The 24761-nt window shown below is 57.7% G+C and overlaps 1 protein-coding gene across 1 annotated transcript in view; it reads right to left on the reverse strand.

Moving 5' to 3' along the window:
• Window positions 1-24761, reverse strand: part of GLI2 (GLI family zinc finger 2) — a 240919-nt gene that overhangs the window by 168720 nt on the left and 47438 nt on the right. Inside the window, exon 2 of the mRNA XM_059054909.2 lies at window positions 8540-8714. Within this exon, the coding sequence (XP_058910892.1) occupies window positions 8540-8684 (145 nt within the window). The 5' untranslated portion in view covers window positions 8685-8714. The remainder of the gene's footprint in view (window positions 1-8539; window positions 8715-24761) is intronic.

Raw genomic sequence — 24761 nt, forward strand, 5'->3', positions numbered from 1 at the left:
GGGGGCAGGGCTGGGGGGGCAGCTGGCTTCCCCCCGCAACCCATAGGCAGTGCCTGGGAAATCGGTTTCCAGTCCCAATGGTGTCCCTTGGTGACCGTTTGTGCTTCAAGTGTCTGGACCTCAAGTCTCCACGTCTGTAAAATGAACGCATTCGAACCAGATGATCGCTAAAGCTTCTTCCAGTTCCATCACTGGAAATGACTTCGAAGATTTCCCCAAACCCTGCAACAGTTGAACACGCAAGCGAGCCAGAAGAAATGAAGCTGCGTCTGCTAGGCGGGGCCCATGTCCCGGGGAAAAACAAGACCAGGAGCCACAGCAGCGCCTGGGACGCCTTCACGCTGCCAGGGCAGCTCACGTGCCAGCAGACGGCACAGCAATGCGGGTCCGAAGCGCACACATAAGCCAAGGGGCAGTGGCCAGAGCGCAGACCCCGGGCTGGCCTCGAACGCTGAGGGCAGGAGTGGGGTGGGGTGGGGGGAAGCCTGCTGTACCGGGACAAGCGGGCGTCCCACCTGACAGGTGGCAGCGGCCGCTCTCAGTGGCTTTTAGAGCGCGAGGTCTCAGCGCCGAGCGTGAAGCCACCGTACGCGAGAGGAAAGCCGGTTCAGATCCACATCCCCACCGTTTACTTGGTCTCCACGCAGGTGCTCTGCTAGCCACTCTCAAAGGCCATCCCATTTCACCCCATCGTGGCCAGAAGGAGTGACCATTATTACCCCCATTTTCCAGACTTCAGAGAAGTTAACCGACTTGTCCCAGAACACAGAGCTAACAAGTGAGGACCTGGAAAGAGGCCACGTTCTTCCCCCCACCCCATACCCCCCGGAGGGCCAGAAGGAGGCTCCAGCCCTCACCCTCTACCCCAGGTACCCCGACCCTCCAGGGCTCCCCTGGCGCCAGAGACAGTGCCAGGTCGCTGTCAAGAGTCATTTCGAGGGAGGGGGAATCAATTTGAAATTGGAGATTAACAGATACACACTACTGTATGTACAATAGACAGACAACAAAACCCTACTGTGTATCACAGGGAATTATATTCAGTATCTTGTAATAATCTATAGTGGAAAAAAATCTGAAAAAGAGTTATATACATGTATGTGTGTAACTGAATCACTGTGCTGTACAGCTGAAACTAACACAGTATTGTAAGTCAACTATACTTCAATTAAAAAAAAAAAAGTCTGGTGGCGCAGTGGTTGCGAGTCCGCCTGCCGATGCAGGGGACGCGGGTTCGTGCCCCGGTCCAGGAAGATCCCACGTGCCGCGCAGTGGCTGGGCCCGTGAGCCGTGGCCGCTGAGCCTGCGCGTCCGGAGCCTGTGCTCCACAACGGGAGAGGCTACAACAGTGAGAGGCCCGCGTACCGCAAAAAAAAAAAAAAAAAAAAAAAAGTCATTCAGAACCCACCCCGAAAACGGCCAGGCGATTGTGCTGTACCCTGCTTCCTGGCTGTGCAGAGCTGTCACAGATAACTGAGCTCTGCTTTCTGGAAAAGCCTTATGGGAACCGGCTGTTCCGTGTGGCTGGGCCTTTAAAACAAGCTCAGACGCGGCCCAACAGCCGTCCTGAAAATCACTTAAATAAGAGTAATTGTCCACTTAGTCACATGTGAGTGCATCCTTGGGGCCAAAGCAAGTGTGCGGCCCAGCCGGGCAGCTCAGGTGGCCAAGGAGCCTCGGCCCACACAGCAACTTCCCTGCCGTCCGGGGAGCCTCGGGACGGAAGCCAGGGTCCAGGAGCAGGGCCAGGCCCGAAGGACCCTCGTCCCAGGGGACCTCCGGGGCAGCAGGGGCAGCCGGCCACCCAGCCCACCGGGCACACAGCTGGCGTGACAGCAGCAGACTCAGTCCCCTCCCTCAGTGATCACTTACCAGCTGTCTGCCTTGCTGGGGGTACAGTGGTGAACAAACAGCGCCCTGTCACAGGGGCATTGGGGCAGGGGTGCGGGACTGGGGAGGCTGAGAAACAGACGCACCAGGGACCGAGATACTTAAGGAGGGCAGGGCAGGGCGGGGTCCTCGTGACTTGGGGCCTCCTGGCTGTGCATCACAGTGAGAACTCCCACCTCCTTTCTTCCATATTCTGGCATTTGCACAGCATTCTGAGACAGAGGTGGATGCCTCACCTCTGAGCAAAAACGTACTTTGAAGAATCTTTCCAAGAAGCCAACAGCCAGGGAACAAGCCGGAGGGGTAGCCAGGGGCAGCTTGGTGATACGGAGACCTTTAGGTAGCAAGGGAGTGCCGGCTGCAACCCCCACCAGTGCACCACCTCCAGGGGTCTCGTCCATGCCGTGGCCAGTGACCTGGGAAGCCCGTTAAACATACACACGCCCAGGGCCCGGCACGGGAGATTCTGTTTCAGCAGGTCTAGGCAGCTTGGGAGTCTGCATTTATTAGAGTCTCCTCACAAGATTCTCAGGTGCAGCCAAGCTTCAGCAACCTCTGGTCTGGTCCTACCCTCCAGTACACAAGGCTGAGTTAATGAGGCCGGGGACGCACTAAGGTCACTGATCCAGGACACCCCGCGGAAGCCAAGCAGGACAGGAACCACCCACATCTGATTTCCAGCCCAGCACTCCCTCCGCCTTCTTGAGTAGGAAGACACCAGAAATCTAGGCTTCCCACCACCTGGGAAGGTCCACTAGTGAGGGTTACCAGAGAAGGAGAGGCTTTCTAAGTCAGGCAGAGCCTGCAGACCGAGGAAAGGAAAGCTGGTGACAGTTAATAAAGCAAACTCTTAACTTGGAGCTCACTTTGTACCTGGCACCTTACACGTGCTAACTCAGGTAATTCCCACAATGCTATGAAGCAGGTACCGCTATTGTGCCCATTTTACAGATGTGGAAACCTGAGGCACAGACCTGCCTGAGGTCAGCAGAGCTGGGCCTTAAGCAGGTGGTCTGGATCCAGAGGCTGGGCTGCTTCTGCCTATGGCTCCACACTGCCTACGAGGAGAGAGGCAGCTCCTACCCCCCCAGAGGCCCATGCCAAGCAGGCGTGAGGGGGCTGTACATCGCCTGTAATTTCTGCACAGCGGCTCTGTATGCAAGTCCCACTCTTCATGTAGAAAGACTTGCCATGCCTCCCACTGCTAGGGCACAGAAGGCCCAACATTTAGGAGCGATCAGAGTCACCCAGGCTCACCGGGCCCCACTCCCAGGCTCTGCTTCAGGAGGTCTGGGCCAGTGCTGACACTGCCGATGGAAGCCCCCCCACCCCAGCTGGGATGCGGTGGGCGCTCACCACAGACGCGTCGTGGTGACAGGCTAAAGCCTGTCGTGACTTCGGGGACGAGGAGAGCTCACCGGGTCAAGACACAGCTCTGAGCTTTAGGGCCCCAGCCCCTGTGATTGTCCCACCCTGGAGGCGTGGGGTGGAGCACACGGAGAGGTTCGGAAATATTTTTGGAAAGAAAATCCACTGCTGAAGAGGGAAATACGACAGCATCAGGGAGGGAAGTTTCAGTGTAAAGAAATGAGAAACATCTGAATCAAACCGCCTTTAAAATTACGCCGTGTGAAAAATTAAAGGGAAAAATAGCTCTGGGTCAAAATGTGTTTTTAAAGTTTGCTTGATGGCCTCCCAGTGTTAGCACGACAGCTCAAGAGGCTGGGAAAGCCCCCACCGGCCAAGGCTTCTGCCACCCGGTCTGGCCACAGGTCCGCTTGTCCCTTGGGTACAGCCCTGTGATGCAAAGGTGCAGGTAGGGACTCTCGGCGGAAACACCTAGCCCTGAGCACGTCTAGCCTCACGAGGCCGGGCGAGCCAGGAGACTTTTAAGGTCCTCCTGCAAAGAAGTCACAGCCCCAGACCTCCAAGAGCCAGAGGCGAGCAGGCACTCTTAGCCTGTTGGAATGACAAGGATGGTGACAGATGAGACCTGTCCAGGGCTGGTGCAGAGGCTGGACGCTCACACACGGCACCGGCAGGCTGGGCTTTAAGACCCAAATCACCCACGAACGATCTAAAATCACGATCTCAAAGCAGATTCAGGAAGATCTGAGATGCTCTCCGTGGAAGCAGCAGGTGGCCCTGGGCAAGTCCCTGCCGCACCCCATCTCGGTCCCACCTACACATGGAGAGCCTCCGACAGGCCCGTGAATCAGACGTGCCAGCCCCGCCCCCACCCCCAGCCGGACACCCAGGGCCTCCTGCGTGCCCTTTCCCAGCTTTGCCACCAGGGACTCCCACCTCTCCCTCATCGCCCACCTCCTCGGTCTAGACCCTTACTCCCTTTCTCATTCTGAACAGGGCCAAGGAAGCTGAGCGGGTCTCCAGATATGATGGGTCACGTGCTGGGGGAAATTAACAACAGGCTCCCGGGGAGGAGAGGGGGCTGCGTAGGGCTTGCCGATTGTTGCGGTGCAAGTACTCCGGCCACGGGCAGGTCAAGCCACCTACCTAAGGTCGCAGATGGCAGAGACGGAAGGAGAGAGTGCACCCTCGGCTCTCCCAAGTCGGACAGTCTGGTTCCAGCACACCTCTGCCTCTCAGACGGACTATTATTTTTTTTGGCCATGCCACGCGGCTTGGGGGATCTTAGCTCCCCGACCAGGGATCGAACCCGAGGCCCCAGCACTGAAAGCGCTGAGTCCTCACCATCGGACCACCAGGCAATTCCCTTTACTGACCTTCTAAGAGTGGGTTCTAGAAGGCTGAAGGTCCTTAAGAACCAAAGGGATGAGTTTCCTACGTGCAGCGTACATCACCCCGAGTCCCAACATCTGGACAACCACTGCCAGGGGTACCTCTATGTACTGTAAAGTGGTGACAGGCTGGGACCTGGGACCTGGGACGCTTTGCTGCAGTGCAAAAGACAGACGTCTCCTGGAGCAACAAAATACAAAGAAACTGTAAGGGACTAAAAATAACTGCGCGCCAGTGAAGCGGTGGCAAATTATGGACAACAAGATACAAAAGGACGAAAGAAACCCAACTGCCCCTTTCTGCAGAGCCGGGAGCAACGGGAGGGCCCTGCGCACGCCCCCTGCACGTAGCACCACCGAGGGGGTGGGGGTGGGCAGAGCGCCTAAGCCACCCCTCCAGCCGCACCCCTGGAAGACCCCTACCCTCACCCCATGTAAGGAACAAGCTCCCCCGGCAAGCAAGGGAACCCGTTGCTTTTTCTCGCTCCCGCCTGCTACAGCAGGGCCCCGATAAAGCCTTGCCTGAATTTCTGGTCTGGCCTCTAGTCAATTTCAATTGACTGGGGAAGGCCAAGAAGCCTGGTCGGTAACAACAAAGGTAAGATAAAATTTGCACCCCACTTTTTTACACTTTAATATCAGAAGACAGACACATCCCCCCTTTACGATAAGGTCTTGATAAACATTGTCAGGGTCTACATACTCTTCCATTCCACAGCCGTCCCACAGTTCGATTAGTCAATCCCCTATCACTGAGCCCTTAGGTAACGTTCCCAAATGTTCCCAGTTACAAATAATGTAGAAAGGAAATCTTTCTGTCTAAAGGCTCAGTCTTAGAACCAAAGTCCTACAATTCCAGGGATGGGACTGAAGCTCCTGGAACCAGTGGCACTTGGCAGGGGGCAGATGAGGCGTCAGAAGCTGGCCTGCAAGACAGGGTACCTCCCACCTCTGGGCACCTTGCAGAGGTGGGCGAGCACTGCCCCGCCAGCCAGGGTCTGGCCCTTCTGCATTCTCTACCACGTGCCCCCGACACCCTCAGACAGGACTCCCCCTACTCTGGACAGATGTGTAACAGGCCCTGGAACGCTGAGCTTGCGTAAGCCATCCTTTCCTTCCGGGAAAGCTGCAAAGCACAGTGCGGACCATGCAGACGATCTCGTGGACCCGGAAGGGATAAACTGGATGTCAGAAGGGCCGGGCGTCCTAGTGAGCGGTCAGCTGCTCAGCCACAGGCAATGAGCTCAGTCCTGCCCCTACCTCAGCAAACAGGCCTCCCAGACCACGGTGGTTAGCCCATCTTTTCCAGAAACAACTCAGGAACAGGGCCCTGGACAGGTAGTTCTCAGCTCCCTGCACCCCCCACCCCAGCCCAGCACGCACCGGGCAGCACTGCCCCTCTCCCAGGCCTCTGTGCAGCCTCCCTGCCCTTCCCGCCAGCCCCACGCCCGCCTCCGGCCAGCTCCTCACCAAGGCCACCTTTCCCGATGTCACTCAGGGCCGCAGGGGACCCTCAGGCACTGCCTCCTGCCAGGCCTGGTGCCGAGCGCTGAGCTCCAGAGCGGGGCGTGGGCATCCAGGCCCTGAGAGGACCTCTGTGTGGGGGACACGCACGAGCCCCCTCGTGCTGCCGGGCACCCCAGCGCACCTGTCCACAGGCCTACGCCCCTGAGGGCACAGGGGCCCCCAGCAGAGGCTCTTTGGAGCCGTCCGGGACTCCGGTGTGCTGCGTAAAAGAGGAGGCCTGCTCACAGCACCTCTGCCCCCAGGGCTAAGATTTAAGGAAGACCCGACATCACCAGATCATACAGACTTGGAGTAACGTCTGCCAAACGCCGCCGCAACACGGGTTAGGAACACGAGGCCCAGAGGAGGGAACGGCCTGCCAGACCGGGACCGGGCCGGGGCCGGAACGGGGACCCAGGCCAGCGACTCGGGGCTGCACCACCGGCCTACGGGCCCCCAGCTGCAGGGGACCCGCTCCTCTGCGTGCCGCCCGCTCCGCCCCGACTGCAGGGCGGCCCCTCCCAAATGAGCTGTCCGGAGAGGGCCGCAGGGAGCAAGGGACGTACCTGACCCTCTCTGATCACAAGCCACCTGTCCTGGGCGGCGGGGCTGAGGGCCACGCCCACCCAGTCAGTGCAGGAACCTCACAGCCAAGTGCTCCCCTGGGGTCGGGCTCCCCTGGGGTCGGGCCGGGAGGGGGCGGGGCCTGCGGGGCGGGCGGGGCCGCATGCAGGGGGCGAGCAGAGCGGGCTTGGGTTCCTCCGGGGAGCTGCTGCCCCCCAAGCCCAGGACTCCCTCGAGCATCGGCGATTCCAGCCCCACTGCTGACAGCCAGGTCTGATGCTGCAGGATCTCCCTCCCAATCATGCCCTGATCTCTCTCTCCAGCGCCCACCGGAGTCTGTCCTCGGCTACGGAACGTGGCAGCTCACGACCCGCTGATGGCTCCAGAGAGGGTTAGGGTCCAGGCTAGGGAGAGGCCGAGGCGAGGACAGCTGAGGGCCCAGCGGCCGGGCGCCTCTGCTCCAGGCAGAGGGCTGACTTGAGGTGTCGCCACAGGCCGGGGCGGGCCCTGACCCGGGAGGAGGAGCAGACCACGTGCAGACCCAGCCAGGCAGGGACAAGCCAGCCCTGGGCCTTCCATCCGTCCTTCCGCTCACGCCTGGCTCCCGACACCACCTGCGTCTGGTCCTGCCTGGGCTCTGGCTTCTTCCCCGACCTCACAGAGGGAGGGCCTAGAGAGCCCGGCTCCTCGCGGGACGGGGGTCAAGGGGTATCACGCGGACCAGCAGTCCCGAAGGCTGGCCTGGGCTCTCCCCCTGCTGACTTGGGCCACGCACCCTGATAATGACCTCCAGCTGAGAACCACGGGGGTTGGGGGGGGGATAAAAACAGTGTAGTAACAATGACCTAGAGGCCCTCCAGTTCGCCCTTGGAAACACTGACTCCTACCCGCCCTGAGTGTCCTTCCGAATCCCTGTACCCTGGCCCGAAGCTGCACCCAGCCCGGCCCGGGGACCAGCTGTCCCGGCATCATCCCCGACTCACCGACCGGGGCTCTGCACTTGAACAAAGCCCCCCGCGATCTGCAGACATCCACACGTGAGTGGCGCGGCCGGCACTCACAGCCCACCCCGGCGAAGGCGCGTCTCCCCCGCTGCTCTGGGAGCTGTGCTTCAGCGGCGAGAGCAACAGGGCATAGGACTAAATGCACTTGAATCAAAAGGGGGAGAAAAGAAATCTAAGTCTCTCCATTCCTCGGAGACAGAAATAGTTTTGTGGCCTCCAGATGGACCGCGCAGACACAAGGGGAGGTCTCGTCTTCTCGCCAAACTTTCCCAACGGGATGCTGGCACAGACCGGTGGAAACCAGAGACTATTTCTCTTCAGGGCAGTAAAATGAGAGGCTGTGGCTCGGGGGTCCTTCTGTTATAATTAAGTTGGCCAGAAATTCACCTAAGGATGCTAAATTCCGTACCTGACCCTCTCATTACATCCAGAAGGGATCAGGAGACAATTACTTTCCAAAATAGCCCTTGGCAGGCCGTCCTCGTAGTCAGCAAGCAGCAGCCTCTCTGGCACGTCTGTGCCGCCAGAACGCACCCCAGGGCTGCCCCACAGCCCCGAGCCTCCCTTGCCTTCCCTCTCCCCTTCTCCTGCTGGAGCCCGAGATGCCCAAACCCCCCCGATGTGGAGCGGCTGGACCTTCGAGACCCATCCGCAGGCACCCACCCCGGCGCCTGGGGTCCCCAAAGCTGGGGCGCCCTCCTGCCCCTCCCCGCATAAACCCAGCACGGCTGCGCGATGACATCGGCCTCCCGTCTCATTCAGTCCGAACGGGCTCATGAAAAACACCCCCCGCCAACCATGCAGAACAGAAAGTACCTCCTTGGGTGGCTACCGCGGCCGCCGCAGTGGCCACCGCGAGGGCCGAGGCCTTCCTGCCAGGGTCGGGGAAAGCGACGCCCTCCAGGATCCCACTTTTGGCTTCTTTCTTGTCCGTGGCCGTGGCTGAGGCGGACGTCTCCATCCTAGCCACGCATAGTCCTGGGTGGCAGCCCTGGAGGAGGAGACAAAGACACTCACCAACGTGGCCCCCGGACCCAGCCGGGACGCACCGACGCAGATTCCCACCCACCGCCGCCGCCACGCGCTCCTTCTCTGATCATCGCGAAGGAGGGTTTAATTAATTTTGAGAATTCTTCGTTCTAAGATTCATCTGGTCTTCCGAACGACCTCACGGACCACAGCCAAGCGTTTTTCACTGTCTGTTACCCCCGATTTTTCAAACCTAAGCAACAAGTTCCTAGCACCGTGCGTGGCGACTAACAAGAACCACCTTGAGAAACGAGGTCAGGAGGTAACGCCCCTCATCTCAGACTCACAGAATGAGAAAACTCAATACAGGAACTGCGACCTAGCGATCCTCAGAGGAAAGCCCTCGTTGTCCCGCTTCTTTGCAGCTCACCGGCTCCACCTCTCACTCACTTGTGTGTTCGTTCATTCTTTCGTTCATTCGTTCATTCCTGCATTCCACAGTTTTCACCATTTACGCACTTGCACACGTTCAGTCAACAGCTTTTCAAGCCCCTGTTATGCATCAAGCATCGTGCCTGGTGCCCAAGATACAACCCACAGAGTTTACATCCTACTTGGGAGACAGAATAAATAAAGGGGGAAGAGAAATGTCTATTTCGTCTCTCATTAGTGAGAGAGAAGGAGAGAAAGCAGAGGGGCAGGATAGAGCAGGGTGGGAAGGGCAGGGGGGCTGCCGCCCGGCTTCCCTGAGAAAGGGATGGGATGCTACATGAGGGTCTGAGGGAGCCCACGGGAGCAGCCGCAAGCCTGCTGGGGAGGAGACCGGCTTGTTGAAGGAGCCGCGGGAAGGTGAGTGCCGGCCCTGGAGGGTTATGAGCAGAGGGGGATGCGACAGGACTCGCAGTGCAAAGGGGTCACTCTGCCAGCGTATGGAGGGCAGATTGGGGGGATGGCGCACGACTGCAGTGACCTGGGGAGATATTGGCTGTCTGGGTTAAAGGGACAGTGGCTCTGAAGGCAGAGCCCACAGGCCTTGCTCGGGCTTGGATGTGGGGTGTGGTAGAAAGCGGAGTCATCGTGGGTTACGAGAGGGGAACCCGGGGGGATGCGGGGCCCAGGTAATGCTCCATCTCCAGCTGGCTGGTGGGTCACAAGCAAGCGTTTTACTAAGTGATGCTTCATCATGTACAGATACTGCTAATTCAGCATTTGTATCAAATATTACAGAATAAACATGTGAAAGCCAATTTTCCTAAAAGAATGGGGGCAGTGTCAAAGATGGCTCTGATTTTCAGCTGAGCACTTAGACACAAACGGCACGGTGGTGCCGTCTGCTGGGATGGAGCACAGGGGGTGAGAAGCAGGTTCGGGGGCAAAAACCAGGAGCTGGGGCTGGGCCGTGTTAAGTCTGAGATGCCTATTAAGACATGCAGGGACTGAAACAGGAAGGACCTACTGCATAGCACAGGGAACTCTATTCAATAACCCGTGATGAACCATCATGGAAAAGAATGTGAAAAAGAATATATATGTAAAACTGAATCACTTTGCTGTATAGCAGAAATTAACGCAATGTTGTAAATCAACTAGACTTCAATACAACTTTCTTGCAAATGGCATTCTTTCATTCTTTTTAATGGCTGAGTAATATTCCTGGAGAATGTCATACTGAGTGAAGTAAGTCTGACAGAGAAAGAGAAATATCATGTAAAGAGAAAGATATAGCTTATATGTGGACTCTAAAAAGAAACGATACAAATGAACTTATTTCCAAACAGAAACAGACTCACAGACTTAGAGAACGAACTTATGGTTACCAGGCAGGAATGGTGGGGGGAAGGGGTATTTAGGGAGTTTGGGATTGACATGTACACACAGCTATATTTAAAATGGATCACCAACCAAGGCCTACTGTGTAGCACAGGGAACTCGGTTCAATACTATATAACCACCTCAATGGGAAAAGAACTTGAAAAAGAATAGATAAATGTATTACGTATAACTGAATCACTTTAGTGCACACCCAAAACGATAACAGCATTGTCAATCAACTCTACTCCAATAGAAAATAAAAAGTTTTTTTTAAAAAAATGTTTTAAAGATAAGCAAGACTGTTGGAAATGCAAGGCAGAGCTTAGGGAGAGGCAGAGGCTAGAGATGGGAATATGGCAGCCACAGGGCAAGATCTCCAAGGGAGAAGGTAGAGGGGAGAAGTAGAGAAAGTTCCAGAACTAGATGAGACGCGGGGCATTCCAACATTTCCAGGAGGGAGAAGAGAAACCAGCCAAGGAAGTGAGCAGGGATGGAGGAGCAGGAAGGAAGAGAAAGTAAAATCACCAGGAGAGTGTGGAGGCCAGGAGTCCAACCCAAGAAAGAAATGCCAGGAAGGATTATCTCCATCACAGGCTCTAAGAGGCGCCGGCGCCTGCGCGGTGGTGACCAGGGCCCAGGTGGGCTCAGGGAGAGACAGAGGCACAGACATTTAGTCAGGAATCTTGGCCACGAAAAGAAGAAAAAAATGGGCAGCCACTGGAGAGAGCAGAGGAGGTCCACAGCTGCTGTTTCAGAAGGAAGGTAGGTGGGTCTGCATGCTGGTGGGAGGAGAGGGCTCCGGGCAGAGCCCATGGGTCGCGGGTGGCAGAAACAAACGGCGATGGTCAGCCCCATCCCCGGCGGCTGCAAATCTTAGATCCGCAGGCCCCAGAACCTCACCTTTTAAAAGTCTGCACGATACTCTCATGGTTTTCTAAGCAAAAAGCGGGAGTATACAAGAGCGATGGGTGTGAAGCCAGAGGCGGCTGCAGCCTGGCCAGCCTGCTAAGCGAACAGCCCAAGCTCTGGACCTCCCGGATCTACCTCACCCACCAGACTGTCTGGTTTCCAGGCTTTCAAAACCCCCGTCCAGAAAACCCAAGAGGGACAGGGAAATCTCCCTGAGGATTCTGGTGAGTTATAAGGTTTCCTCTGGCTTGGAGATTTCGGGATCGCCAGCTGATCCTTTGAGCCTATTTGTATAATCTGTGCCTTAAGAGGCTGGCTGGCTGAGCGGCCACCAGCAACAGCCCCTGGGCGGCGCCTGCTCCACCTTCTTTGCCCCCTTAGCCTGGCCGCAGGGACCACCCTCCCATCCACCTGGCCAGCACTTTGGGCCACCGTCCTACCCCATCCTCACCGCCCCCATCTGGTCAGCTGCAATTCCCGTCATTTCACCAGCAAAGCGCCTGGCCTGCGGGGCCTCTCCCAGCTGGCTGCTCTGCCAGGCATCCTTCCCTTCCGGGTCCTGGGCACCTTCACGCCACCTCCCAGGTCCCCCTCTAACCTACAGCCAGGCACCTTCCCTGAACGAAATCTGGCCAAGGCGTTGCTGAGCCCCTGGGGCCTTCAGGCAAAGCCTTCCTGGGTCTACCTGCAGCCTCATCTCCCCCCACCCTTCACAAGCAGCCAGCCCTGACCCTGGAACACCCACCGGAAACCCTTCACCCTTTCCTTGTGATGGCCTCCTACTCTTCCTTCAAGATGGCACTCAGATGTCACCTCCTCTGGGAAGCCCCCCAGCTCCTCCCCCATCACGGTCACTTCTGCTTCCAGACCCCTACAGCATCCCATCACCCCCATCTGTATCACCCCATCATCACCACCAGGTCCGGAGCTGCTCCCCACTCAGGCTGGCACGGAGCAACAGCTCAGGAATGCCGGGCAAGGACCATGCACCTCTGAGGCAGGAAATCACAGCTCTTGGAAATACGAGTGATTCTGTGCACAATCTGGGTTTTCTTCCCAAGAAGCTCAGATGAAGGAATTTAGGCTCAACTCTGAAACACACCTTGAATTTGGAAGGACAAAAATCAAAATAATAGCTGGACCGACAAACCTTGAACAAGCATTTCCCAGGTGCCAAGCTCTTTGCAAGAGTGAGTTCATTTAATCCTCACAACACTTTACATAGGAAGAAACCAACACTCAGAGAGGTTGATAACTTGTCCAAAGACGCCCAGCTTAAAAGGGGCTGTGCCAGGCCTTGAACCCAGGCTGTCTGGCCCCAAAGCTGTACTCTGGAGCATCACAGAGAGCTGTCCTTCGAGTAAGGACCCTGCAGTGCAAAGGGGTTTGCCCCAGAATTCCCTGGCATCATAAAGGTGCCTGTTGAGTGTGAGGAACCCTATGCCAGAAGCCCAGGAGGATTCGACACGGGCCCTGTCCTAGTGCCGCACCCAAGGAAGCGAGATTGGTGGACGGGGACCACCAGCCAATGTATAGGCAAAAGCTGAGGCTCTGTCCAGGACCGCCTGCCAACACCACGCCCCTGCAGATGGCACCATCCACTGAGGCTGACCAGGATGGGGGGAGGAGTTGGCAACTGTACATTCTTCCCCTAACTCCTTGTTGCAGAATTCTTTATGGACAATCAGCTTTGTGCCTCACACTGCAGAAGGCCGGGCGCTGGCTTCCACCCCCCATGAACTGGGTGTCCTTCCCCCAGGTCTGGCACCTCTCATATAGCCTGGCCATAACCTGCTATGTACCCACCTGGCTCCCCGCTCAACCGTGACCTCCTCCAGGCCAGGGCCAGGCCTTGCACCCCTGGGTCCCCAGGTCCAGCTGAGCACGTGCTCAGACCCCTTGCTGACTGGACAAGACGGGCCCAGGGAACCAGGCCAGCATCTGGAGGGCGGCAGGCTTGAAGGACCAGAAACCTTGAAGGACAGGACTCAAGGCACCCACGGGGTCGGCCCAAGAGACCAAACCCAGGCTGCTGGGAAGCATCCCCAAAGGCAGATGGGAAGTTGAGGCCAGCAACTCAGAACCCTTGGACTTTAGCATCAGGGATGCCGGGGCCAAAAAGAGGTTCAGTCAAGAAAGGACCATGATAACTTCTGAGAAGGGGCATGAGGAGACCGGAAAGAAGAGGGCCTGAGGGTTTTTTTGGGGTCCGGCAGCTGCAGCTGCCTCACACCAGCATCCCCCGACTCATGTGGTCAGAGGGAATGGCATCCTCCCAACTCTTACAGAGGAAGAGGTGAGCTGCCCAAAGCCACTCTCCGTGGAGGGAGAGGGGCCAGGTCCTCTGGCTGAAATGCTGCCCGAAGCCTCTGACCGAGGCCACCGCAGGACCAGGTGTACAGAGTAGCAGGGAGGGGACGCATTCAGATTCCCACGGCCCAGACAGCAGCGGGCCTGGGCTTCCACCAGCGCCTGTGGGGAGCTGACCCAGTCGGGGTGGGGGGTGTCCCCTGCAGGGACCACTGTGTCACGGGCCTTGTCTTCTACAGATCGGCCACGGCCCTCCCCCTCCCCCTCCCTTCCAGGAGAGGAAGGCAGCAGACAGAGCCGAGCACAATTTCTGGGTAAACGCCAGGCACCCAGGGTCCCAGGAAGCCCAGCTGGGGACAGCAGAGCGGGGCCTCGGGTCCCCAGACCTCAGCTGGCGGCCTGTGGTATATGCTGGGGGACTGCCCATGGGCTCCACAGAAGGTTCCGGAACAAGAGGGGCTGAGAGTACAGCGCCCACAGGGCAAGGAGAGACTCAACACCTCCACGTTACCCCCGAAGCCACGCTCCTGGGCTTCTGCCGGGGAAAGGGGGGCCACCGGACCTGCAGCCGGGAGAAGCTCCCTTTCCATTTGGAGCTGCACACAGGGCCCCTGCCCCCCAGGGCCTCGGTCCCCTGGGGGTGCTGGCAGCACCCCAAGCCTCTGGAAACACTCCCGGTCCTTCTGCCGATTCCGATGCCACAGCTTCAGGCAGAGGATGGGGAGCAAAATACCCAAACTCCTAAACAAAGCTCCACGGCTGTTTCTGATGCACAGGCAGGTTGAGCAGAAACGACATGGTGTGCTCCTAAGGCAGGTTCCAGCTTCTAAATAATCGGTAAGTTCCAATTAAAGCAAATGAATGGAAATAAATGTATTTTTATCTCTGCTAATTTGGACCCTGCAGTTGGTGCTTCCCTCGGGCTTGAAGGCACGTAAAAGGCACAGCGCCTGTGAGCCTGCCACCAGCACAAGCCACGGGTGTGCTCACGCCACGCCATAAGGCACCACCTGTGCTCACCGAGGTGCTGCGCTCAAGGTTAAGGTCGGCGTTAGACGCCAGCCCCCGACCTTGCCAGCTGTGCCGGCAAAGAAGCACGTCTATTAATCTACGATCGCTGCAGTCAGTACAACTGGCTTCCTTTGTGATCCTATGCATTTTATTTTTTCACTGAAGTATAGTTGATGTACAATGTTGTGCTGGTTTCACGTGTAGAGCACGGAGATTCTTTTCCCTTATAGGTTATTACAAGATATTGAGTAGAGTTCCCTGTGCTGTACAGTAGGTCCTTGTTGGTTATTTTAAATATAGCAGTGCGTATATGTTAATCCCAAACTGCTAATTTGTCCATCCTTATCCTATGCATTTACAGCATTATCCTGAGGAGGGGGCCACAGCATAGCAAAGATGAAGGACTTGGAGTGAAAGGACTAGCTGGAAGAATAAATGAATAATCAGAGGGCTTCCCTGCTGGCTCAGTGCTTGAGAGTCCACCTGCCGATGCAGGGGACACGGGTTCGAGCCCCAGTCCGGGAAGATCCCACGTGCCGCAGAGCAGCTAAGCCCGTGCACCACACCTACTTAGCCTGCGAGCCACAACTACTGAAGCCTGCGCGCCTAGAGCCCGTGCTCCGCAACGAAGAGTAGCCCTCACTCACCACAATCAGAGAAAGCCCGCACGCGGCAACAAAGACCCAACGCGGCCAAAAATTTTAAAATAAAATAAATAAATTGATTTAAAAAAAAATAATCAGAGGAGAAGGAGCAAATCGCTCTGAACCCTGCAATCCCACCAGCTGGCTGCTTTGAGCTCTCCTGATGAGTGAGTCGCAGGAAGGAGAGCATCTTCCCCAGGCGAAATCAACCTCCAGGAGAGAGGTGAAAGCTCGCTTCCCAGTGATGCTGGCCACCTCGGGGCCCTGGTGTTCTCACCTCCCATCTGACCTCACTCGTGCAGCACACTGCCTGGGCCCCACACGCAGAGCACGCACAACCTACAGCAACGACTGTGACCGCGCACACGGTCAGCTGTGCGAGCGTGGGCACACATACACACACTGTCACACGTTCACACAGGGCCATCCGCAAGTGCACACACAGTTACATACAGATGCACGCACACAAACACATACACGTACGTGTAGAGATACACACACACACACACACACACACACACACACACACACACACACACACCCTGGGCCACCCGCAAGTGCACACACAGTTACATACAGATGCACGCACACACATATACACGTACGTATAGAGGCACACATACACGTACGTATAGAGACACACACACACACACACACACACACACACACACACACACACCCTGGATACACATACACATAATAAACACCTGGCCAGCCTCGATCATAGACTTATTTTTGTGATCAAATGAGATAAAACACATGAAAGTTCCTGGAGTGAAAAACGCGTCGCCGGGCTTCCCTGGTGGCGCGGCGGTCGAGGGTCCGCCTGCCGACGCGGGGGACACGGGTTCGCGCCCCGGTCCGGGAGGATCCCACTTGCCGTCCCCAGTGGGGTTTGGCCAAAGGCTGGCCAGGCAGGCGAACCTCTACGAGCGGGCACCCTTTTCCAAGGAAGACGGGATTGGGGGAGACCGAGGTTTAGTGAGGAGTTGTGCCTCTGGAGTCTCGGATACACCTCTGCAGCGCCAGCCAGCCGGCCTGGCTGCCACAACCCCAACTGCTCCCAGGAGCTTCAGGTGAAAGGCCTCCCCTCTACCCACTGTGGCCAGAGGCGGGCACCATGCAGAAACCACTCTCCTAGCGGGGCACCTGCTTCTTTATCGTGCCTTGAATGTATTTTTGAATGTATTTTTGAATGTATTTGCCCCTGGGTTTGCTGGTGTGCAGGAAAACAGATCATGACCACAATGCACTGACTTGCTGAGCCCGGACAGCAGCCAGGGAGGCCCCAGCGATGGGAAATGCAGCAGCCAGCCTCAGGTAAGGGGAGACGGGCTCAGGAGGGCCGGAGCTGGGCAAGAGGCTTTTTCTTTCCAGGAGGGTGTGGGTAAGAGCTCACCCTTCAGATGGTACTGCAGCTTCCACTCACCTGCACACGGCTTCGCTCCCTGAAAATACCAGGTCGTCTCCATGCCCCGGCCTCTGTCCCATTGCTTTCCTGCCCAGAACAGTCTCTCCTGCCTGCTCTACGCAAGGAAGCCCTGCTCTAAAACTTGGGCCAAGGGCCTGCCCTAACGCCCTCCCGCCTGAACCCTAGTCGGAGCCAACCCACCTCCTGGTGCGCTGCTCCCAGGACTGTGACAACACCCCCTGCAAGTGTCAACAGCAGCCGGTACCTTCAGAGGGGGGCACAGGGGGAGGGCAGACTCTGGAGAAAGGAGGTCCGCGTTTGCATCCCAGCACTACCTGGAGCGATGGATGAGCCTCAGTTTCCTCATCTGTGAAATGGGGATGACAAGGGCGTGTCCCTCGTGGAGAGGGTGAAGAACACAGGGCCTGGCACAGACAGGGGTCCCGACTCAAATGCTCACCACGTTCTCCTAACCGCAGCCCCAGCGAGACCACCCACCCATCTGCCAACTGGGGCAGGAAGACCTGACCCAGGAGCCCCGGCACCAGCAGCAGGCCTGTCCGAGACCGGACAAGGCAGCCCGTGGCGCCCCCTCCTCTCCATCCTGACCCCCCCACCACAGACGTCTGGGCCTCTGGGCTCTAACGTGCCAACGCTCAGCTTGGCACCTCCCTGGAACGCGCTGTCCTGCTGATTCCAAGTGCTGCTGTCTGTTCCCCTCCTCCGCGGACAGGCCCAAAGCAGCAGAAGTCCCGAGCAAGGCCCGGGGTCTCTCCCCGCCCCGCCCCCGCCAGCAGGCGGCCAGCAGAGGCGGGCCCAGCTCAGCCCCTGGGCGCGCCGTCTGCGGGGTGAACAAGGGGTCTGCTGTGCGGCCGCCGGGCCAGACCCAGATATTTTAACAGCTGCATATTGTGCGCTTCTGAGGCGCGATTCCTGAGCCGGGGGGAAAAACAAGCTCTGCCTCTGCCCCAAGGAGGAAAAACAGATGGCCCCGGGCAGGCTGCAGGCCGGGGAGGCGCCCACCCGCAGGGGCCCGGCGGTGGAGGGCACAGCGGGAACAGGCCTGGCGTACAGGCATCCCTGGCACCGAGGCCTCTGCCAGGGCCCCTTCGTCCGAGCCTGGGGAGGGGCGGGAGGCGAGGACAGAGACACAGCGAGTGGAGAAAAGCCCCAGAGGAGGCTCTGAGGCGGGGAAAGGACCAGAAAGGCGGGCAAGTGGCTGCCTGACAAGGTCCAGATACTCTCCACAGCACCAAGACCCCACTCTGAGATCTGCCCCCATCCACCCCCTCCAGGCTCACCACCGCCCCCCAGGTCCCCCCCGAAATCGCCCAGTTTAACACACTTCCAGCTCTGCCTGAAACGCTACTTCCCCAGAGCCTGCCCTGCCAGCCCCCCACCAGCCCAGCTCTGCCTTGTGCCCCCCGAGGGCAAACTCCCACGTCACTGCATTCTTTTACTTTTTTTCTTTTGGCCATGCGGCCTGTGGGATCTTAGTCCCCCGACCAGGGATCGAACCTGCAGCCCTGCACCGGAAGCATGGAGTCTAGACCCCTGAGCCGCCAGGGAAGCCCCAACGTGACTGTACTCTGAGTATCACCCCCGTTAGGCCACCCCCGGACAAAGGCTTAGTCCTTGTCTGACGACTGACTCAACACACAAACTGAGAGAACCCCCCTCTTCTCCTAGCCTCCCCTCAAGCCTCGCTGCCCACAAGGCTCTGGGGCTCTCGGGACCCAGCAGCACAGGGGAGGTGACAACAGCACAGGCTGGCTGCCACCAATCCCCGAGGTCTGTCACAGGCGGCGTGTGCCAGCCCAGCGACGAGAAAGGTCTTCAGGGCAGGACCGCTACCGGCATGCGAACCGCACCCCTTCCCTTAACACGAAAACCCTCGGGAGGGAAGGCTCTGCCATGGACAGCGCTGAGGACCCAAGTCCATGGAAACCGACCTCCTATGCTGTAAGCTCACACCATTTTCAAGACAAATAAAAAATTCAGTGTTTGTGGTTAAAAGTTGCTTTTTGAGCCATTACGCATCCCAAGGAGCTCTTTGCTCCTCGTGGAACTGTAGGCTGGGGAATGGCACTTGGGAGTCAGAGGCACGGTACAGGTGGCTCTCCCACGTCCTTCTAATCATAACCCAAACCACGGCCCCTAGGTGCGGGGGGGACCCCGGCCTCAGGCCAGGTCTGGGGCAGCGGGGGTGGGGCTGTTGCAGACCCAGGACAAATCTCTCCAAACACCTCGGCGCAAGCGACCGAAGTCACAGAGGCTCTCCTGAGCAGCGGCCCGGGTAGCGCTGGCCCCCAGCTGGGTGGCAGCAACAACTCTGGGCTGGCTGCAGGAAGAGGCTAAACTTGTCCAGAGGTGGAGAGGACCTTGGTCTGATTTCCCTGCTTTAGGGAAATCAGAGGACCCTTTGGCATCACGAGGCTGCCAGGCGAGGAGCCCCTCTAGGGCCCAAAACGCATCTTCCTCTGATCCCAGAGTCCAGTCCACCAAGAAAAGCCTCCAGAGGTCCCCTGCCCGGGCAGCTCATATACAGATCAGCCCCTTCCTTGCCGACGATGCAAAGGAACTACCACGAGGCTCCTGACCGGTTCACGCCTCAGCTGGCCGCACCCTCCCCTGTCCAAAGAGTACCGTGACTCGCTCGCTGTGCAACTCTGGGGAAGTGTCCCCCCATCTCTGGGCTCAGCGCCCCACGGCGAGAGGGACCGGCAGGACCCCCCAGGGAGTGCCGCGTCAGGCCACAATTGGGCAGAAACAGGAATTTGGGCACGTGGGGAGCACAGGCAGGACACTAGTAAACAGCCACCTGCATCCACGGACCAGCAGCTGTACACTGGGCACCAACAGCCTCCTAGGCCTGAGGTCTCCCTCTCCGCAGGTGGTGCCGGGCCTGGGTAGGGAGCAGGGCCGGGTGGGGAGGGCTGGCTGCAGATCTAGGGCAGCTGCTCTTCCCTCAAGGCTCTGGGGGGGAGCCAGGCCAGTGGGTGGGCCGGCACCTCCTGCCTCAGCGTGAGCGGCACCCTGCTCTGACTCGCCCGGCCGCGGCCTTCCCCACGTGGCCCGGGCGGCGCCCGCACCCAGCTCTTCCATCTGTATCTCTGCCAGACTCAGCCACGGGCTTTCCCCAGGCTGTGCCAGCACCACCCTGGCCACCGAAGCCAGCAAGAATGTCCTGCCTTTGGCTGGCGGCAGCTTTGCACACCTGCTAAGCTGTCCCAGGTGGGACTGGGACCCTGCCCGGCCAGTCCCCACCTCTCCTGGGCTTCCCGCACGCCTGGGAGACCACACAACGGCACACTCCCGTCCTGTCCCCTGGCCGGCACACATCACAGCCCAAACCGGTCGTCTGGGCCCCCAGGCCCGGGACCTGCCACCCACCCAGCCCTAGGTGGGTGGCTGCAGCCTGAGGACCTACCCCTCAGGGAGGCCAGGGAAGTCCCAGGGCTCCACCGACGCAGGACAAGAGTGAGGTCGCCATTTCCCAAGGGCCCACTGTGTGGCAAGCCTGGACTGTGACCTTGACCGCAAAGGTGAATTAAACACAGCACTGCTCTCCCAGAGTGCCCAGCCGAGGGGGGACAGTCCGGAGAGGAGAGAGACCATGACAATGAGAACATGCTTCCTGATAGACTGGCTCAGGAGGCCACAGGCGGCCTGGGCTAACCTGAGGGGGGTCAGGGAGGGCGGGCAAGGTCCAGAAAGGTCTGCTAAAGCAGATGGGGGCAGTGTCTGGGCAGTGAGCAGGAAGCCTGAGGCCAGCGCCCAGCAGAGGGTGAGTACTGACCCTCAGAGTCTGTGGAAAACTGCACATTTGGGCACACGGAACCCCCAAGGCCCATGCCCAACCTACCTCTTCAGCCTTGTTCCCACCAACTCAGACCTTGTCCTTCACGCTGGAGTGTTTCCAGAAGTCTGCAACCCCCAGACACCGCCTGTTAGCCTCTGTGGTCATGCTCTCCCCACCCCTGCCCAATGAACTCCTGTTTATACCTTGAAGCCTAAGGCCAGCACCACCTGCCCCAGGAGGGCCTCCAGGGTTCCCACATCACACAGCGCTCGGGAGACACTTCCAGTCTCTGCTTAACCATCTCTCCGGGTGGTCTGGCTCTTTGACATTTGCTCCCAGCCCCTGACACACTGCCCAGCACACGGTCAGTGGCCTACAAATATGCAATGAATGGGAGCCATCAGAGTAATAAACCCAGCGTTCTGAAGTCAGCCATCTCCTAAACTGTCCCCCGCTACTGCCTGCCACACAGTCGATGGCTGTTAAAGTTATTTAACTGTCCCTGAGAGTCTGACAGAAAGATGCAGCCTAGAAGGTGCCTGATAGAACTCACTACCTGAAATTCTACCATTAGAGAGTCACTTCTCTGGCTGAAAAAGAAAAAGTCGCCTCCTACTCACTACCTGAAATTCTACGATTAGAGACTCACTTATTTGAATCTTTTTCATTTTTCAAGAACAACCTATTGAAATGCAAAGTGCCCTGGGATAAGGTCAGGCCTTAAGTGGCTGCCATATAAAAAGTTAATGTCTCTAAGTAGAAGGGAACAGGAATGGAGCGGGCTGGAAGGAGGAGGCTGGAGGGGAGCGAGGGGTGCCAAAATCCCTGCACAGTTTGCTGATGGCTGTCCTCGGCTCTAACCGCCAATCCACACTCTCCTGATGAAAAGAGCACGCCTCTCTGCTTGTCCCCGCCCTTCAGTGCTTCTTGGCATGACACCATACACAGAATGAAGTGGCTTTGTAGTGTGTGCTGCTTGTTCTTTCCCCCCTCTCGATGAAGCTCTCCAAGGGACACTCAATCAAGCCCCTTTTGTTCCCAGGGCCTTTTGAAGGCTTCCGGAGAGGAAATAAGAGGACTCTTTAAAGCCCAAGTCTACTCGCAGCCTCCCTGTCAGTGCTGCCCCCCACCCCGGCCTGATGTGTGAGTCGGGTGCCACGGGGTGCAGGGGGGGCTCGGCTCTGGACTCCTGACAGCACCGCCCCCGGGAAGATGCTCCAGGACGTCCCAGCCCACGTCAGAGACCAGGGTGACACGCAAGGCTTCCTCCAATGAGGCGAGTCCTCCAAAATGGCCAGAAGCCACAGAGAAGGTGAAGGGTTAGGTGCCCCCGGTCACAGGACTGTCACCCACCGTTGTTACTGGGAGCAGGGTACCTGCCCCAGGACACATCGCATGATTGGGAGGCTTTGCATCTGGACTTTGGGTCCACACGTAGAAGAGGCACTTCTGAACCTGGGTCCCACGACTCCTTCCACGATGTCACCACACCCAGGCTCTCCAGTCAACCGCTACCGATGTGGACAGAGTCCACCAAGGGATCCCACCAGGTGGGGAGCCCCACGAGGTCCCAGAGGTCCTCAGAGACCCAGTCACTGACCTCCCATCCGACTCGGGAATCCTCTCCAGCAGGTGAGAAACTGGGGGGTGAATCTGACCCCCAGGGGGTGCCTGGCAATACCCAGAGACATTTTTTATTGTTTCCAAATTGTGCTACTAGCTGCTAGTGGGTAGAGGCCAGGGGTGCCGCTAAACGTCCTGCAATGATCAGGACGGCCACCTACAACAGAGAATGACCCAGACGAGGCCGAGACACCCTGATCTAGAGACACTTCCTCATCCAGCCTCTGCGCGAGCATTCCCCGGGGACGGGGGGCTCACCGAAGGAGAGGCAGAGCCAACGAAGCACCGGATGCAAAGCCCAGGTCGGCCTCTTGCCGGAAACTGTGGGCAAGTGACCCAGCGCCTCCTTACTTTAGAGCCTCTTGATGGAAAACGGAGCTACGAATTTGATGTTCCAGGGCCGTTACGAACGACTGTGATTTCACGACTGCGAAAAACCTAGACAGCGCCTCAGAAGCAGGGGCACTTGAAGCAAAGGAGACGTGCTGGGTGGCGCGCGGCTTTAGGGCGTGCCAGGGAGCAGAACTCGAGCCAGCCTGACTACTGAAAGCCCAACACCTGCAGGAAAGCATCTGCTAAGCCCCTGGCCTGCCACGGACCAGACCACGTGCAACACGTCCCCCCATCCACGCTTGCAAAGCCCTGGCAGCCACCTCCATGTTAACAGGAGGGAGATCGTTTCTAATACGTTGTATTTTAGCAACACAGTGGAAGAGTATTGCAGCTATTTTAGGTCACTGTTATAAAGACAGAAATGTTTGAGATCGTGCGGGAGGTGAAAATAGAGCAAACTTCAATGCATCCCGTAACTGCAACTGGAGAATAAACTGGAGACGATATACCGGAAAAAAACTCTTGTGTTAGGATGATGGGACTTGGGGTCATGCTGGGTTCTGGCAATGTTCCTTAATGTAAAGTCATACTGCTTTTTCCGTTAAAATGCTAACTAGTAATGAAAATAGAGAAAACACCAGGAGACGGGACAAATCTAGCCTTACTTCTAACCACGAAGGACAGGGGTGTAGGAGTAATCTCGTAAAGTGACCAGTTTTGAGGGGACGTGGGCTCCCAGGCCTCAGAAAGGGGGCTACTGCTTCCAGTGCCCCGACGGCAGCAGTGCAGAGGAAGGTCTGCTCGCCCGGCTCCTCTGCCCGCAGAGAGGAGGTCCCTTCAAGGGCCACCAGAGCAAGCTTCCCTTCCTACAACTTCACTCTGACTCATCGCCACCTTCCTTTTACAGAGGAGACACCAGGACTCCTAGCCAGGCAGGAGACGCAGCCTGGGGGTCTGAGCACTTTCCATTCACAGCCCCACGGGGTCCAACATTCACCAGGGTGTCTGGCTTCCCATCCCAAATGAGGCCCCTCCCCTTCAGAGGCCAGGAAACTGGGCTGCAAACCTCCAGGCAGGCCCCAAATCTTGGGCAGCCCCAAGTTGCATTTATCAGAAATACTGTGAAAACGGTCTTCAAAACCTCAGTCTTCCCCTACATCTCCCCTCCCACCAAGGGCCCACTCCAATCATCCCCAAAGGAAATGTTTTAAAAAAGCCCAGAACTGTGCCAGCTGCTCTGCTTCTCCTGTGGCCCAGAGCACCCAAGCCAGAGCCATTGAACCATCGTTGCCCATGACCAAGGCCCCACGAGGGCTGCAGTGCAGCCAGGTCGGGCGAGGCTGTGCTGAGACCCTCCGAGGTACAGGTGGACCCTCTGGACCCCTGCCTACCTTCCCTCCAGGAGAGACAATGGCCACAGAGTGCTGGGCGCGGAAGGGCCCAGAAAGGGAGCAGGAGATCCAGAAAAAGCCACGAGGCAAAGATTTGGGGAAGAGCCGGAGGGAGCTGATATCTTAGAAAAACCCCTGCTTCCTTCCTCAAAGGGGACCGGACATGCCTTATCTCCCAGACCTGACGAGGGGACCCCAAAGGGGATAATGACTGGGGGGCCGCATGCCCACTCCTCCTAGAACACAAGAATCACGAAGGGTAAAAGAAGAGCTGCCAACAATGAAACTGCTTTCTTGCCACCAGCAGCCAAGCGCCCACCCATCCATAGCGACCAGGCACCATCAAGGCAGAGGCCATCAGCCTCCTTCACAGGTAAGAAACAGCCAGAAAGATCCAGCAGCATGCCCGGGTGGGAGGGGGGGGGGGGCTTCATGCCTCCGACCCAGGCCTCCAGGTTCAGGCATGACTGCTGCTTCCGACAGGTACCGCCTTTCCTAAATTCCCCAGGATCCGCCCCACCCCCAGGGTCTGAAATCCCACCGCCAAGAGGCTACCTGTCTGGGTCCTGTCCAAGAGGCTTGGCTAATAAAACGGCCACACCTTTAAGAGATCCAGAGGAAAACTGAGGTGGGGGATTCATAGCTACTGAGCTCCTTCCCGTATAAGAGCCCCTTCCACGTCACTGGTTTGCATCTTGACGCCCACGAGGAAGGTACTGTTCTGATCCCCATTTTAGAGATGAGTAAACTGAGGTTCAGAGAGGTCAACAGTAAACTGCCCAGAGGTGCAGAGCCAGTGCCAGTGTGGTCAGGTTTGGCTCCA

Source organism: Kogia breviceps, chromosome 2 (genome assembly GCF_026419965.1).
Source record: "Kogia breviceps isolate mKogBre1 chromosome 2, mKogBre1 haplotype 1, whole genome shotgun sequence".
In the NCBI taxonomy this organism is placed as follows: Eukaryota; Metazoa; Chordata; class Mammalia; order Artiodactyla; family Physeteridae; genus Kogia; species Kogia breviceps.